Source organism: Chrysoperla carnea, chromosome 5 (genome assembly GCF_905475395.1).
Source record: "Chrysoperla carnea chromosome 5, inChrCarn1.1, whole genome shotgun sequence".
Classification (NCBI taxonomy): Eukaryota; Metazoa; Arthropoda; class Insecta; order Neuroptera; family Chrysopidae; genus Chrysoperla; species Chrysoperla carnea.
Window position 1 is genome coordinate 7,302,790 of NC_058341.1, and position 17,857 is coordinate 7,320,646.

The 17,857-nt window shown below is 29.6% G+C and overlaps 1 protein-coding gene across 2 annotated transcripts in view; it reads right to left on the minus strand.

Annotated features, from left to right (window-relative positions):
• Window positions 1–17,857, minus strand: part of LOC123300224 (rho GTPase-activating protein 20-like) — a 130,456-nt gene that overhangs the window by 2,556 nt on the left and 110,043 nt on the right. For both annotated transcript variants that reach the window (XM_044882752.1, XM_044882751.1), the window contains exons 3-4: window positions 1,097–1,243; window positions 111–871 (exon numbers count right to left, since the gene is read on the minus strand). In XM_044882752.1, the coding sequence (XP_044738687.1) occupies window positions 111–871; window positions 1,097–1,243 (908 nt within the window). The remainder of the gene's footprint in view (window positions 1–110; window positions 872–1,096; window positions 1,244–17,857) is intronic.

Consider the following 17,857-nt stretch of genomic DNA (forward strand, 5'->3'; position numbering starts at 1 on the left):
ATTCATTGTATTTTCAAATTTGAGATTCAAGAAGCCGATAATCTCGAGAACCACAATTCTTTAGCCCAATTTTATAACCCAGCAACATAATATATTCAACGATTACTTACTTTTTCGGTAACGTTTTACAATTTTGGCGTAATTCAAAAATAACCGCTGACGATGCATTTGGTGAACTTATACAATGTGCTAAATCGAAACCTTCATCAGCGCTAACATCCTGTCGTATCCGTGCCAACTGGATAGCATGCGGACGTTCATAACCATTTAATGGAGTTGCAGTACCACTATTATCCGTTCGACATCGACAATACATTGTATACGTTCCAGAATCAGCAAGTGTTCGTGGTAACGCTAGCCGAGTCAACGCAGCCGATGTTAATTCCGGACTTATTGATAACGTCTTATGACATTCCTCGTTAGTATTTGGATCTTTCCATATCACTCGCACACTTGTAAATGCGGGCTCTAATGGTAACCGATTTGCTAGCGCATTTTGTAACGCACTCCACCATAAATCTTTGGCTGCGTGTGTTGCCCATACAACTAAATACGTCCGGGGTGTCGTATCTTTGCCTGGCCATCCTAACAAGAAACCTGTGTCATGATCGGGACTTGCTGCCAACCATAATTCGGATACTCGAATGGTATCCTTTAATTTGTAGGTGAGACCATTTCGTGCTTTTCCAATTAAAAGTACATCGGAGAATAAAAATAAATGTCGAGGACGTGCTGAATGTGGATTGCCAGGTGTACCTAGGGCACATGGTGCTTCCATTAGAAAACATCGTGGAGCCGGTGGGGTGGGAGTTATTGCGGAATATGTTCGCGTTAACGCTGAACGTTGTTGACCACGATACAATCCGTATTTCTGAAAGAGAAAACAAATTTTTTATTAATTTCGATATCTCTCGGTTGAATTGGCGAAATATTTGGATTTTCTGAGATATTTAAATCAAAGCCTTATGAAATAAGCGAACAGAAAAACTTCAAATTGAATGATGAAATAGAATTAGGAAATACCGAGTTGAAATTCCTAGGAAATTTTTATCCTATCAATTTGAGATTGAAATTATCTAGAAAAAATGATACTTACCGTTCCATCACTTGGATCCGGTTCATGTAGTCCAAGAAAATCTTGTGGAAACAATTGTTGTATACGATCTAAATCACGACTTCGTGGATCCGCCAATGTTGGTTGAGATCCACTTAACGATCGTGAATAATCCGCTAACCGTTCAGCCTAGAACAAAAAAATAAGGACATATTAGCATATATTTGTTAAATCAACAGCAAAAAATTTCAATAGAACACTATTTTTTGTGTTTTTCGCTTCTGTTTAGAGAAAGTTAATTTCATGTAAACATGGTAATTAAAAAAACAAATTTCTTTGATTATCACTTAAAAAAAGGTAAAACATTATTTAAATGAATCATTCATAAAAAATATAGATAAAAAAAACTCAAGAGCGGTAGTACTCTATCACTAGGGTCATATTTTCCCTTCATTATATGTTTCTTATTATTTAGTGTTTTGTGAGTGTTTTAAAATTAATGCAAGATTTTAATGTTTGCCCATTTGCGTGGTAAAGAGTTTTCAATGAAAAAGCAAGGACATCATAAACTGTCAGCAGCTTATGGTTTATTTTTCAAACTGAGGGCTTCAGGAAAAAAGAATGGGTTTTCACTTTTGGGGAAGGTTTTAAAAATAAAAAAGTTTAAGCAACTACCTGATATATGCTATTATCAGGTTTTAGAGTTGTTGACACTACTAAAAGGTACTTCCTTAACAGTAATTCCAGGCTGGGAAGTTATCATCTCCAAAAGATACTCGATCCCAGGCATGGGCGAGTTATTTTAGTCACTATTGTTATTAGTTTATTGCGTGCTATAAAGTTGCATTTCTCATGGAGGAGAAAGCGAGACGGGTATAAGACTCTACTATCTATCTCAGTTTCTCTAATAGTAATGAGATAGGTACGAAAAAAATGTTGTCTCTCTGTCTTACTCGTATTATTGGTAGACACTGGTTAGGGTATAACTGTCTTACTTGTATGTTAGTTACAGAGGTCTGAGTGGCTTCTCTAAGCCACGTTTGCCCATGCATGCTCTACCTCAATTTGGAGATTTTGTAGAGACATGCAAAAATGGTTTTTTCCCTGGGAATTCCTTCGAAATTGCTAAGGTCAACCATCGTTCATTTTTTGTAGACAGGCTCAATATCAAAACTCCTTAGTGTCCTAGGGTCTTCAAAACGCCTAGGGTCTGCATAAGTCTATATTATTGGAGAAAATATGATGACTAAAGAAATTCAGCGTATGAGAACGGGACTTTTTGTGATTAATAAAAATTCTTACTACCGCTTTGTCAATCAATATAGTGGAGCCAAGAGCTGTTTTAAGTATTTCCTTAATACGTTTTTTTTTTAATGGTTAATCATAAATAAATTAAATAAAATAGTTGAATTGCCTATTTAATATTTAAAATCGTATTTTATAAAATGGATTTTGAAAAAGTTTTCTCATGCATTTCAATTTTATTTTATGATGGCGAGGTTCGCATGACCTATTCACATTTATTGACTAGTTTTATGAACATCGGATTACTTTACTAAGCTTTTTTCTGGTTTTATAGGATATTTCTGTTAAGAATTTCCTTATAATTATCAATAAAAAAAAAAATTCAGATATTCTCGTAAGGAGGTCTTGCATGTTTATAGAGAGATACAGTAATTAAATTATGATTACGAGGTATGAAGTGGTGATTTGTTCACTGAGCGTTGAGCGTGAACCTTGATTTTATATATTTGTCTCTAATAACACATTCTTTAAAGTTTGACTAAAAATGGCGATCATATCATTATCTTAAGGCTCTTATTACACTCATGCCTTTAATATTTATAGCTTGTTCACGCTTAGACATTACAAGTGTTCATGAAAAGAACTAAGGATTCGTTAGAAAAATGATGAAGGCTAATCGAGAGTGTTAGCAATCATGTAGGGAAACTCCACTATATTGGAATCATATTTTTACAGTTTTTCGTTACATTTTGGAAATTGGATCAAATTTGATTACCACACAATTTTGATAAATCAGACGTATAATTCTATTGAGTTTGGACTGTATTTTGCAAATTTTTATACCATGTATATATGAAATATATCAAGGCATACTAAGTTTAGTCCCAAGTTTGTAAAACTTAAAAATATTGATGTTATCAACAAATTTTTGGTATAGGTGTTTATAAAATCATCTAATTAGTCCATTTCCGGTTGTCTGTCTGTCTTTCCTTAAACACGTTAACTCAAAAACGATAAGATATATCAAGCTGAAATTTGTATAGCGTGCTTAGGCCGTAAGGAGTGTGGTCGAGTTCGTAAATGAGCAACATAAATCAATTGAGTCTTGGGTCTTGTAACCCGTTAGAGATAGCACAAAATTTTAAATATAAGAAATGTTCTTTATTAAAAACAAACAACTTTTGTTTGAAACTTTCGTAAATGTCACTGTTTACCCCTGGAGGCGCAAATTAGGTGATAATATAATATAGTATGTATACTCGTATTGCTTAAAATTTTTATACGTTACATATATTATGTATGCGTTTGTTTGTTTATAGTTATACTATATCTACTGAGGAAGTGAGAGGAAAGATACTTTTATTACTTTGTGTGTAAGAGTGGCTAGCTTTTTTTTCTTACATGATTTAAAAAAACAAAACAATTTCGTAATCAATACTGTGTATACTTGGTATTCAACTATTTACTCATTCAATTGTTTGTTTTTCACTTGTTTTAAATCGTTTTATTTCGAAGTAAACGTGAATGAAAATAATTAGAGGATTTTAACAAGTATATGCGATTGACACCCAGAGATATGTCCAGATCCATTTTTCGGACTATAGAATGTTCTATTAATGTATTTTGAGGGATGTGATCAAACAGGCTAATTGGATAAAACGTTTTTCTTTTCTGCAAAATAAATATAATTTGCTTTTTCATATATTTTTATGGTATAAATTCAAGTAATTGTTAAAACCTATAAATATGTTTAGTACATCCGTTTTGCCTGTTAAAGAAGAAGATAATTTTTATTAAAGAATTATCTAAAATAGATCTTAATTGCTCTTTTCTTTTCATAATAATACATAAAACAAACGATGATTCTCCTCCAACAATAAATAAATACCCATGCATGATATTCTTTTTGTTCTTTTTACCATGGTGTAACCTTAGGTGTAGTTTTCTTACTCATTCAATAACACTATCTTTTTCTAGTCTACGCTTAAGTTTAGTGTACAGCGATCTAAAAAGAACATGTGATATATATAAAATGTTGTACCTGATTTTATAATAATATGCATTTGCGTGTAGAGTCCGTTTGTTTTGCTTGAAGATTGCCGGTCGTTCGATCAATTATTGATCAATTAAAAATAATATAAAAAAAAACTTGTTTTACTATTCATGAGATGCTGGCTGACTGTGTTGTGTTGTGTGAGTTGAGATCAAATAAAATGAGAAAATATTATCTCCCAAGTGTGTTTGTTGTAGGTACACACTAATAAGATATCTCCATAAAATGAAAACTTGATATAATTTCATATTTTATGCATAAATCATTTTTTTATTATTATTATTTGATTTGCAAGTATGTGAGTTCCTTCCGACATATTCAATAGTAATAATCTAAGAGCCAGTAGTCAGAGAAGTTAGTGACGTCAGGCAGTCAATATGGCAGTTATATCAGCAGTTTTAAATCTTAAAAAAACCTGTTCGCGTTTTTTTCGAATTTATCCAAGGGGTTCTTACTTTTTAAGAAAATTGTAAAAAATCGAGAAAATTTTTTGTCTTTAATTTCGACGAAACTCAGTACATAAAGTAATTTTGACCCAAAAAATTCAAAAATCGGGTTCATTTAACGATTAGAAGCGCAGTTTCTGAGAAAATGGTACTTCAGTGGGAATTTTTGACGATATCTCCGAAGCTATGCTTCCAATCATCAAACAAACCCGATTTTTGAATTTTTTGGGTCGAAATTACCTTATATAGTGAGTTTTGTCGAAATTGGAGACAATAAAATTTTTTCGATTTTTTGTAATTTTTTTAAGGGGTAAAAAATCCCTTTGTAAAAAATCGAAAAAATCGAGATTTTTTTGTTATTTCCAATTTCGATAAAACTCAGTATATAAGGTAATTTTGACCCAAAAAATTCAAAAATCGGGTTCATTTAACGATTAGAAGCGCAGTTTCTGAGAAAATGGTACTTCAGTGGGAATTTTTGGTGTTATCTCCGAAACTATGCTTCCAATCATCAAACAAACCCGATTTTTGAATTTTTTGGGTCGAAATTACCTTATATAGTGAGTTTTGTCGAAATTGGAGACAATAAAATTTTTTCGATTTTTTGTAATTTTTTTAAGGGGTACCCCTTTGTAAAAAATCGAAAAAATCGAGAATTTTTTGTTGTTTCCAATTTCGATAAAACTCAGTATATAAGGTAATTTTGACCCAAAAAATTCAAAAATCGGGTTCATTTAACGATTAGAAGCGCAGTTTCTGAGAAAATGGTACTTCAGTGGGAATTTTTGACGATATCTCCGAAACTATGCTTCCAATCATCAAACAAACCCGATTTTTGAATTTTTTGGATCGAAATTACCTTATAAAGTGAGTTTTGTCGAAATTGGAGACAACAAAATTTTTTCGATTTTTTGCGATTTTTTTAAGGGGTACCCCTTTGAAAAAATTCGAAAAAATCGAAAATTTTTTGTTGTTTCTAATTTCGATAAAACTCAGTATATAAGGTAATTTTGACCCATAAAATTCAAAAATCGAATTTATTTGACGAGCGGGTGCAAAATTTATGAAATATCTTCAAAAATGTCATACTTTAACAATTTTCCGGATCGATTCCAAGCAATAATATTGATCTAACAGCCAAATGAACAAGATTTTTGTTATTTTTGAGTCCGAGTTATTCTAGAAAGTTAAATTTATCGCACAGTCTTCAAAGTACTAACCAGAAATTCTATGAGGAAAAAATATAACGATCTACAGTTTTGATAGAAAAACTGCCAAAACTGAAATTATACCACATTAATGTGCGATCATGTACGAGAAGATTTTTAAGAGAAGGTCCTTTCCGAAGTTTTAATTACCAAGCTCTAAATACGATAAGTGAAAACTTTTCACTCTACATTCTTGAATCAAAGACATGACCCTGAATATACTTGACAACTTATTATTTCTTTAACCGTTAACAAACCTTCACTAAAAAAACACTTTCGCATTTAATAAGAATAAAATTTTATTAAAAATTCGTTACGGCTATATAACAACTCTATATTAAATTTTAAAAAAATGAACTCTACTGTAAATAATTCTTTTTTATTAAGAAAACAACACACGAAGTAGTCTCAATAATAGTACACACAGTGAAAGCTTTCTTTTCTTCTCAATTTAATAGCAGAAATCGGAGAAGAAATGTGTTCAATGTGTTTATGTGAAAATACATATTAAAAATACAATACAGCATTTATAAAATTGTTAAGGTTATTCGATTATGATACAAAATCATTTCCTATATTACACAGTTAAAAATAAACTAGCTAAAAGTATAACTTTGTAATGGCTCGCGAATGGTATCATATAAAATAGATATTTCTAAAATAAAATTATACTTCAATTATTGACAAATATATATATTTTTTATTTAATTGTTCCTCAACAAACATTGATTTCTTTAAAACACCAGGTTGTAAACCAGGTTCCATGTTATTATCCGCTGTGAAAATATTCAATTCATTTTTGATTTATGACAAATATAACAAAATCCATCTTTATTAATTTGTAAATCAAACCAACGACGATGACATACATTACATACTTCAAAATTCAAATTCTTTTGAGCAATCTCAAAATTTTCTGCATACATTTTAAAATTAATATCATCTTGATAAAGATATAATTCTTCTTGATCTTGTTTTCGTCGTTTCCGATGATCACGCATTAATGATCGATTACAATCACGCTTTTTACGACCCGTCAACGTACAACATCGTGGCATTTTATTGCTAAAATTACAATTAATTAATAAATAACTTTAAAATTATAATAACTATAATTAAAATTTTTTCATTACTTGTATTAATATCACTTAAATTTTTAAGTTATTCTACTATAGAACTGCAAAAATTTACACCCTAGCCATGGCACCATTTCGTTGTTGGGATTACTATTAATATTTCAAGAAAAGTAATGATTATCGATCGTTTATCCTGCTGATCCCGGTCAAAATACTAGGATACAGTTATTAAATAATTGTATTTTCATCGGACTTTGAAACTTTAGGCAACTTTTCAAATTAATCGGGCAATTAGAAATAGTTTAAAATTGACTTCTAAGATTTTATAACATTATTTCTTAGTTTACTGTTAACATAGTTTGAAGATTACTTATTTAGAAACTGAATGTAATCGAATAACCTTAAAATCAATTCTTTTTATTATTATTCTAGTAATATTTGTGTTCAGATATATTGTATTTATTTCTTTTTAAACATCACATAATTATTATTTTCGCGTAAATCATATTAAAAATTTTTGCGCTATTTAATTTATTTATTATTATTTATCGTATAGAATTTCTATCAATGATAATCATAATTATTTTTTACTTATAAGTAAAAAGATAAAGAGGAGAATGGTTTTCTTGTTTATTTATTTTTTTTAAATACATAATTATTTACAGAAATTGATTTGTTTCACATTTATTGTTGTGATGGCTTATAAAAATTGTCTATCATCTACACTTCATGAAATATTGACCTCGAAAATGATTTACTACACCATCATAACTTCCTTGTAAGCGTTTACATTTATCATAATTATGGAATGAATCCTATTTATTAACAACATTCCATGCAACTTTATTAACTTAACCCAGAGGAAGTTAATGTAATGGGGCCGATTTTGAAATTCTCCAGTTTTACATATTTCCTCGGTTTCAAGGCCGCAATATCCGAATTAAACTTTTTCAATGTGATTTCTATGTGCGTGTGTGTACAGATGTGTACGGATCTTGCCAACCAGTTAGACATTACCACGTGACTGGGCTTATTCGACGCGTAATCGTGTATTTCAGAACTGAAATAGTTTTTAGCAGAATTAGCTGAGCCGTTTTTTAATGGTAATAAAAAAACTGAATCAACAGAATCTGAAAAGTGGGATAAAACACATCATTTTTCTATGGAGATAATGATCGTTCCAACATAAGCTGCAGTACATGTTCGAAAAATAATCTATGAGGGCTAACAAGACCTTTTTTTTTAATGTTTTTGCACCCTCTGGAAAATTAGTCGTGTGGACCACAGGGGTCGCACTCATACGACTTCAGTACCACACCGACGACTATGTACTTTATTTCAGTTAGAATTTTAACCACCAGACGTCATGACCAAAGTGGAAAACAGAAAATTTAAAATTTGCGATATACTTTTTGGAGCATGCGGAATACGTACTGATGTCACACCGAAACTAATCAAATTGGATTCAATAATTCTAAAAATAATTATTTCTTGAAGGTATGAAATCCATCTTCTGTGTAGTCCATCTTAAGAACCAATTGATCGATTTCATTCTTTTTTATCATGGTTGAGGAAACAATTGTATTCTCTTTCAAACGAGGTATCACAAGGCAGGGAATACAATTTGAAATTTGTTGGGGTGAGTGGTGGTGTAGGAATGAAACTTAAAATTTTCGAGGTACCATTCTTGAACTTTCTTGATATCATTTCTAGAGTTGTTGTAAATTTTTTTTTCAAATATTAATATTTGGGGCTTCTAGTTTATCGTGATTTATTTATTTCAAGAAATTTTTGTTTATTTCTTTCTCTACTTCATGTGGCGGAAAAATTTTCACTCACGTACACGGACATTGTACGCGACATATAAAAAAATGACAACAACACGTGCGGGACGCACCCGTATATAGTAAAAAAGATTTTATGACTGACAACATTTTTAGTATAAAAATTTCTTGTTTTGAAAGTTGTGTTGCCGCGCACACACACATCTTGAAATAATTATTAAAATGATATATTTTATATAAAAATTTTATAATATTTCTTCTAACAGCGAACTTTCTAAATAAACTTGTTAAAAAAATCATTTTATTATATTGTTTTCTTTAAAAAAAAAAAGAGTAATTAACGCCCTCGTATAAAAATCATATTGATTTCTATTGATTGTGAAAATAAAATTTCGATTTTTACACAGAAAATTAATTTATGTGATTGGTTTTTATATAATTGCATTAGAAAGTTTTTAGACGATGTTTGTTTTAATTAAAAAAAAAGGGGTTTTTTCCAGACAAGACGGCTCGGATGAGATCATTCGTCTCTTATTTCTAGTTTTCTTTTAAATGAAAAGAAAATTTATTCAAGTTAAAGTCAAAATTATGCAGTTAATGTTTTGTTTAGATAAAAATTTGATAATGGCAAAGTATTTTATATCGATTTTCAATTATTTTCACATATTCTTTTAGTAAAAATCTACTTATAAACAAATTTTGCGCCTTTAAATCAAACATTATTGTCATGCTTATACATCCTTCAATTAAACTATCGAAAACGTTGCTAAAAAAAGTTGTATAAAGAAAAATTACTAAAAAATTATACAATAAAAAGTAGCTAAAACGTTGTTTAACTTTAAACCAAGAATTCTCACACTAATGTGTTATAAAAACACATTTTAATTGGTTGTCACAATAAGTTTCCTTTTCCCTTCCGCTATTGATCATAATCTAATCTTTTTTATTGTAAAAATATTGTATAAATGATAATTCTCATCCTTTTCACAATATTGACAAAGATTTTGCTTTAGGTCATCTTAAAAAACTCGATACCTTCCTCCGATCAACAGTGGTAACATTAAGTTAGCAAATCCTTCCGTGTTAAGAATAAAATAATGAATGGAAGCAAATGATTCATTTTTAATGGCGCCACACAATTTAAAAAAACACTAATTACAACAATCACATTGCGTGTTTTTCAAAATATATATCAAGAGAGTCTAATTATTTTAATAATTTTTTGTTGTAGAAAATATAATAATAATTGTAAATATATTTTTTTTTGCTTTGTAAAATGAGATACAAAACAGTAATCAAAAATGGCAGAAAAATTAACAAACAATAATATTATTATAATTATTTTTGTGTTATTATCATTAGAAACGACCTTTATTTACCGAAAACATAACAAATGTTTCATGGTTCCACTCAATCATCGCATGCTAAGATGCAAGATCATGTTATTTTCTGTGAAGTACGAATTTTAAAACACGCATGAAATATGGTTTTGTATATTTTAAAATGTCAGAAACATAGTCTAGTCGAAAACTTCACAAATTGGTGAATTCTTATAGAAATATTTGTCGTAAAAATACGTTTGACAGCTCGTTAGATTCTGAATAATGTTTAGAAAAATGTGCTTGGAGGTTTTTTCAGCATATAAAAAATTGCAGCAGTTGTAAACAATTAAATATGAAAAAAAAGAGGAAATTTTTTTCGAAATTGAAGGAAATTTAAAAAAAAAAAAAACCACTTCCAGAAGTCTATCTCTATTATTTATAATTTTAATGCATCGCTGAAACTAGATCTTTTTGCGTCATTTTTAGATTGTTGTAATATAATAAAAAACGAGTATCTCACACTAAATAACTTTTTTAAGGTATCAAATATTAATTTAAAAGCGATAGGAATATCGGTTCATGTTATATTTGCCCATAAAAAGGCATTGTCATCCCATTTACATATGTATGCTAAATTTCAGCTCAATCAGAAACCGGGAAGTAGGTAAAATTTAACTAGCAAATATTTCATTACAAATAACAGGTGAAAAGAAGTAAAAGTTTGTAAAAAAATTTTATTTTTAACCCCCGAACCAAAATAAGGGATGTTATATGTTTGACCGCTATGTGTGTCTGCCTGCCTGTGTTTTTTGTTTCGTTTGAAAGGTAATTTAATGGGGGAGTGTTCTTAGCTATGCTTCAAGTGCGAGTTTAGGATTCCGTACCTGAAACAACTAAAAAATGGGCGATGATTATTAAAATCGGTTCAGTTTAGAGAAAGCTCTGAGGAAACACTTAATTGAGAGTGTTCTTGGATACGTTTCAAATGTGACTTTGCTGCGGTACCTTTTCCGAAAAACTTCTCCAGGTTCTTTTAAATTTTGTAAATTTCTCACAAAAAACAATATTATTTTCGAATAGATGATGTTTCTATGAAAATAATTATAAAAGCAATAACACAAGTGTTATATCCATAATGGATGATCTATTACCGAGTTAGCGGAAGATTCGTTTAGTTCTTATAATGTGTGTTAGTTAGTTATTTCTTACAAGAAAACAGGTGTAAAATAATATTTTGAAAAAAAAAAACCATGGGTAGATTTTTGTTTTTATTTTTCAAAAAAGAAATAAATTAAATAAGAGAAGCGAAGACCATTCATTGGTGGTTATTCTTAGTGGTGGCTGGTTTTCAGTCTTATTAATAATAGTTTTTGAATAACGTATTCTCAACTGAATGAAAGCATCATTTTTTTTTTCTTCTATATTTTCGTTAAAATATAGTTCATACCATAGGTTTATTCTATATTTTAATATAAACACAAAAATTATTTTAACCAACCCTACAAAACGCTTAGACCTGACAGTGTATCACGACTACTGCAGGAGCTGTCACGACTACTGCAGTGGTGACGAGGAGGAAACAATGTCTCATCTTCTCTGTCACTGTCCAGCTCTTGTCATGAGGAGATGGACTTACTTGAGCCAGTCTCTCTTTGACGACCTCTCCGACCTAAATTCAGTCGACGTCAAAGACCTCCTGCTGTTCTTAAACAGCTCCAAATGGTTCATGGAGTAGTGGCTGGGGATGGGCCAACCCTTTTAAGGTATCACAACGGGGACCCTATGGTCTAAGTGTGTCCCACCCCAAGACAGCCACTCTAACCTAACCTAACCCTACAAAGAACGATACTATCTTTTGTCCAAGAAGAAAAAGCCCTAGTTCGGAACTGGACACCACTCAGATCAATAGTCCAAGAAGACCAATCCCTGGAAAAATACATTTATAGCCAACTTCGATAAGATACTCAAGTTAGTGACCCGTTTTCCGAATCAGATTTAAATTTAAGTTAAATAACTAACGCATATGCGATTTATCAAGCATTTTCAGTTTTGAATTGACATAAAATTATTGGAGTAGACATAGTAATGCTTTTTTGTTAGGATTCTAATAAATGATGTAAGTGTCGTCTTAGGTTAGAGTCTCGACCTATTTATCGTGATAAGGATTCGATTATATGTGAATCTGAATCGGAGTATAATAATGGCACTAACTAAGATAATTTACGCTTATAATATATTCTCTTGTGTTAAGTGAGTTTGGTATGGTGGTAGAGGGCTCGCCTGCCTCTGTCTTCTTATATCACTACCAACATTTTAAAATGTATATTTTCTAAAAGGCCTTAAGCAATTTTATTATTATTTAAGAATCTTTTATTTATGGTTATACTTCTTTATACACGTAGATACATCACTACTACACCTTACCACTGCACTGTACAGTCAGCCATTGAATGATGTTTGATTCAGGCTTTAAATACAGAGAGCTGTGGAAATATTTAAGGGTAGAATTTTATCAGTATATATTTTTGTTATTACATAGGGTGTGTCGTTATGACCGTAAAATTCTAAGTGGAAAAGTTCGAAAAACTTTATTGATACGATACATCCTTAAGAATATACGAGCGCCAGACAAGAGTCTAAAACAACTCATTATAGGGGGGGGGGGGGGGTTGCCTGATTATTTCAATCAAAAATGACTTCAAAAGTAGGCATATTAAAAATTGATCTTATGGAAAAACAAAAATTCATCATCAAAAAGAATATAAGGTACAAATAAGTCTAAACTTGCCTTGGCGCTCATACTACCTTAAAACGCCTTGTATACATTTTGTATAATTTTAATTTCTGTAATATTTAACGAACTCTCATTATAAAGGTTAATGCATATAACACTTTTTAATGTTATTATAATAATCCTGAAATATAAATCGAAAATTCCTTTTTTTTCGTTTATAACGTCATATTATAAGGCGATTTAGATTGTGTAGAATGAATACTTGAATTCAAAATTATAATCTAGAGGTAATTAATGTACTTTCTGATTGTAAGAAAAAAATATAAAATCATTTTAATTTTTAATAAAATATTAGCTATAATTCTTAGCGTTTACTCGCGTTGTTTACTTTGTAGAACATAGTTTTTCAAAATGATTTTTGATTTTCAGATATTGGTTCTGTTTTTGAAGATTTTTCGAAAGAAAATTTCCTAAATTCCGAAAACATTACTTAAGGTAGGTACGAGATATCGAAAGAATTTATTATTAAACTTTATCTCAAACAACCAGGTGATGTCATTAGCAAAAAGTGTTCTCAGCATAAAAATGTTTCCTGTTATGCAAATTTTTGCTAAGGGCATAACCCATTAGATAATCAAACAGAAACTAAAATTGACTTAAATTTCAATATACTTCCGTACAGCGGCGATTTCATTTCCTTTACACACACAAATTTCTCTTATAAAAATCTAAGAGAAAAAAAAAATCATTTGCATAATTCTATTTTATTTATTTATTTAATATTTTTTCATTTATTTATTTATTTTTATTATTATTTTTTAAAAGTAAAAAACACCTGTAAAATACTTATAGTGGTGAACCTGTCTAGTTGTTGCAATAACCATACTTACATATATACAAGTCAGTCAGTTATTTTTATTATACAACAAATTCAACACGCAGGAGCTACATAAACTAAGCAAATTTCCTCTTGAAAATATTAATAAACTAGCTAATCCGTGACGAATTCAGGCCTTGCGTAACAAATCGTTTTGTATGTAATATCAACAGTAACTTATTTTCTTTTTACTGTGTATAGGCAATTTTATTACACATATGATATACAAATTACATACGGAAAGAAATGTTATATCTTAATAACCAAATCGGTGCTGTGCTTTTTTTTTTATAAAATGAGGGATAAATAATGGAATTTTAATAAAGGAATAAAAAAAATCTCGTGGAGCCACAGAAAAACAGGTAATAATATATAAGATGAACAGCTCGATGGATAAGGGCGTAAACATATTTATGCCTTTACTGTTTCGATTAACTCTAAACGCATTTGATTCTAAACGCATTCATACATATTTCTTCCGTAAATATTCTGTATGACCATTCATTACTTGAAAATAGTGGGCTATAACAGCGAAAATAGTGTCCTAAAGCGGATTTTTTTATTGTCTACCAGTGATAGTAATGCTTTCCTCAACTTGGTTCGTATTCTGATGTTCTCATAAATCAGCAAAAGGCCAGAGATGTTCTTATTAGATATTACAGAAGATTATTTTTTATGTTTAAACAAATTTTGTCTAAAAATTAGCATTTTTTTAATTACACGTGGACGAAAATAGATAGCTAAGGCTTTTAATTATAAGAAATTTTAAAGCTACTGATCGTTGCACTCGTCGAATTTGACACTTAATTCAAAACGATTGAAAATTTGAGCCATTAAGATCGTGTCTAAAACGTTTTCCTTAAAGAATATTTTCGATTTCTCTTAAAGCAACTTAGGTTCATTTAACGAATATCATTTTCAACATGAACTTAGTAGAATCGAAGGTTTCAAGTAAATTTAAAAAAAAAACCATCGTCAGTACAAAATCGATAACTTACTTTCCTTGTAGTGTGAAATTCTCTAACAAACACAAGTGGATAGGATTAAAAAAAAAGTAACTAAACAAAGTTGTAATAATGTGTGTTGTTTGTTCATATATAGCAAGCAAGTGAAGTCAAGCCAAAAGCATCATCAACACAAACATCTTTTGTTGTGATCTATGACCTATCAAGACGACATGAAATGTTTCGCAATTATTATTTCAAATTTATATATTTCTATATTTTATATATATTTTTTAACATCTATATGTTAGACCTAGTGATGATGACGATGATATGATAGGTCAAGATATGTCCTACTTTCTCACTTATATACCTTGGAAAAGACTAAACTGTATTTGAGTTTTGGCTAGAATAAGGGAAAACTTTTAAGGTATCCTCGAGGCTAATAAATCGAAAAATTAGTATTCTAATTTTCAAAACAGTTACGACTTTCTTAACATTTCAAATATTGTCACCTGAAGTAGTTTTTTTAAGGTATTTTGATACCAAAAAAATGAAAATGATCCAAAAAATTTTTATTTATCAATTAATCATCCTTTTATACGTCTTTTTTTTGAAAAATTCATGTCGATTCTTTGTACGGTTCAGGAGAAATTAACTATCAATGTCAGTGTTTTTACCAAAAAAAAGTTTTTCATTTTTATGTACAGTTCTTAATTTTGATATGATTATAAAGCTTAAAACTTGAGGAATATTGATAAAAGTTTTTTTATGTAAATGGTAAAACATTTTTAAAAGCACTTATTGACTAAAAAACCAACATTTATTACGACTTCTTCATATATCATTATTTAAAAAGGGCTGTTAACTTTGCCTAACTCTTTCGTTTTGGGATCGAAACACCTTAAGTCATTTAGAAAAATATTAGTTATAATTGCCATCAAAACGGTCAATCTATAGGAAATTTTTGTCAAGATTATTAATATTACTATAGTTTTTACATTCTTGATAATTTTAGGTTTTTCCTGGTCCTTTTTGCTAATTTTATTTAAAATTTTGATTATATCCATTGAAAGTCCTTACAAATATAAAAAACTACCGTAAGTATACTTTATGGAAATCATTTTTTCGATGAATCTTTCTACCTAGTCCAGATATGATCGAGATACTTTAGAAATCATGTAGCTACTCCCGATATGAACAAAAATCTTTAGAGTTCAGTAAATAAAAATATTTTTGATTTCTGACTTTGAATTGAAGTGTTAATCGTAATCTTCTGAACCTTTTATTTTAATCTATATATGGAAGTTAAATGGCGTTCACGTGTGAAATTCTATTAGTTACATTATAGAAGAGGTCTATTAGATACACACTGCCATAGCAGACACAATGACTATTATATTATAGAATAATATTATTTATTTATTTTATTGACAATTTGTCGAGAAAGGTCTTCAACCGTGAGCTTGTCTTGCTTGCTATGAGTCTTCTGTGTAAATATGTATTTGTATTATTGATTGTATTGTAAATAATTTTTTTTAAATGATTTTTCTTACGTAGTTAGACGGACGCATTGTGTTTTTTACTTTTATGAGCAATTCTATTTGACTGTCTTGATGTAAGGTTATTGATGTAATAATAAGAGTGAATTACATCGAAAAAGTTCGAAAAATGAAATCCATTAAGATTTATTGCTTTATTTAAATTAAAAAATTGATTAATAATACAACAATCTGTTCATGTTTTTATCATTCTGAACTCATAACTGAAGTTAAGCAATTGCCCTGGCACTCGAACATACTTAAATGGAATAATTTCTATTTTACAAAACGAAGAAGTAAATTTTTTCAGCTCAATTTATTTCCTTATAAACTTTAATAATTCCCATTATGCATACCAACCTACAAAAAACATAATTTATATAATGTTGACATTTATATACATAAGAATGTTTTATTTTGAAAATTCCACACGATTAAAATGCAATACAAAAATTAAATCGATAAAAATTTATTTCGCATATGGTAAATAAAGAGTTTATTCACATTTGTGTGATTATTTCACATACATATAGGTAGAGTAGAGACTTTAGAGAGAAATAAATATTATTAAAAAAAAAAAAAATACTTTCACTTGAATGAGAGATGGGTTCGTCAATTTAACGAGTTTTATTCTCTTTTGTATATTATTACAAACATAATAATAATATTAACAGCTTCACCTGTGCCTGTCTGTCTGTCTGTTCATTGATAATACATTATAAATAGTAGGGTAAGATCTTGTACCTTGGAGATTAATGTAATTCGAAGCATTCTTCAGTTTCATGACGTAAACTATTACAATTATATGAAGACAAAGCTTATCAGACGGCCAGTAATCGAGACAATAATTGATAATATGTATTTTTGTTTTCAAATAAAATGGATTTTAAGAAAATATAAACTTTTACTGTTCATTTGCTCACAATAAACTGTTCTGCTTGGCGTTTTGAAGGGTAATATCCAGTTCGCGAGCGCAAAAATATGTTTATTTATGAGTTTTTTTGGGAAGACCATTTATTCTACATAAATATAAAAAACGTATACATGTAAATTTCTTTAATTTTTAGATCATGTGGTCCGATTTCAAAAATTTTATATGGTACTGCACTTGTAGGCGATTTCCTGGAGGTCCTCGGCGGTAACAGGCGGTAAGCATCATATTATATCTTGTTTCGATTATTTAAAATGAAAAAAACCAGAAAATATCTTTAATCGATAGATGAATTCAGGTATTAATCGAAGGAATAGTCAAAATTTTGATTTTTAACAAAATTGAAAAAAATTTAATATATTAAAAAAATTTTCAACTTCAAAGTGGTCTAAAATATCGAATTAATTTTCAGAAATTTTATTCCTTATATTAAATACGTGAGGGAAATATCTAAGAAGATTGTGTAAAAATTAGAAACCGATCGGTCAAGCCGTTTCGGACAAGCCTTGGGACGTTTGCATTCAGTAAAGAAATTTTCTTTTTCATGCGTTTATCTTCGTGAATATTTCTCGAATCAATTTTAAATTTTCAGAGAATATATTTAAATATATGTAGGTACATTCCGGAAATGTAAAAAAAGAC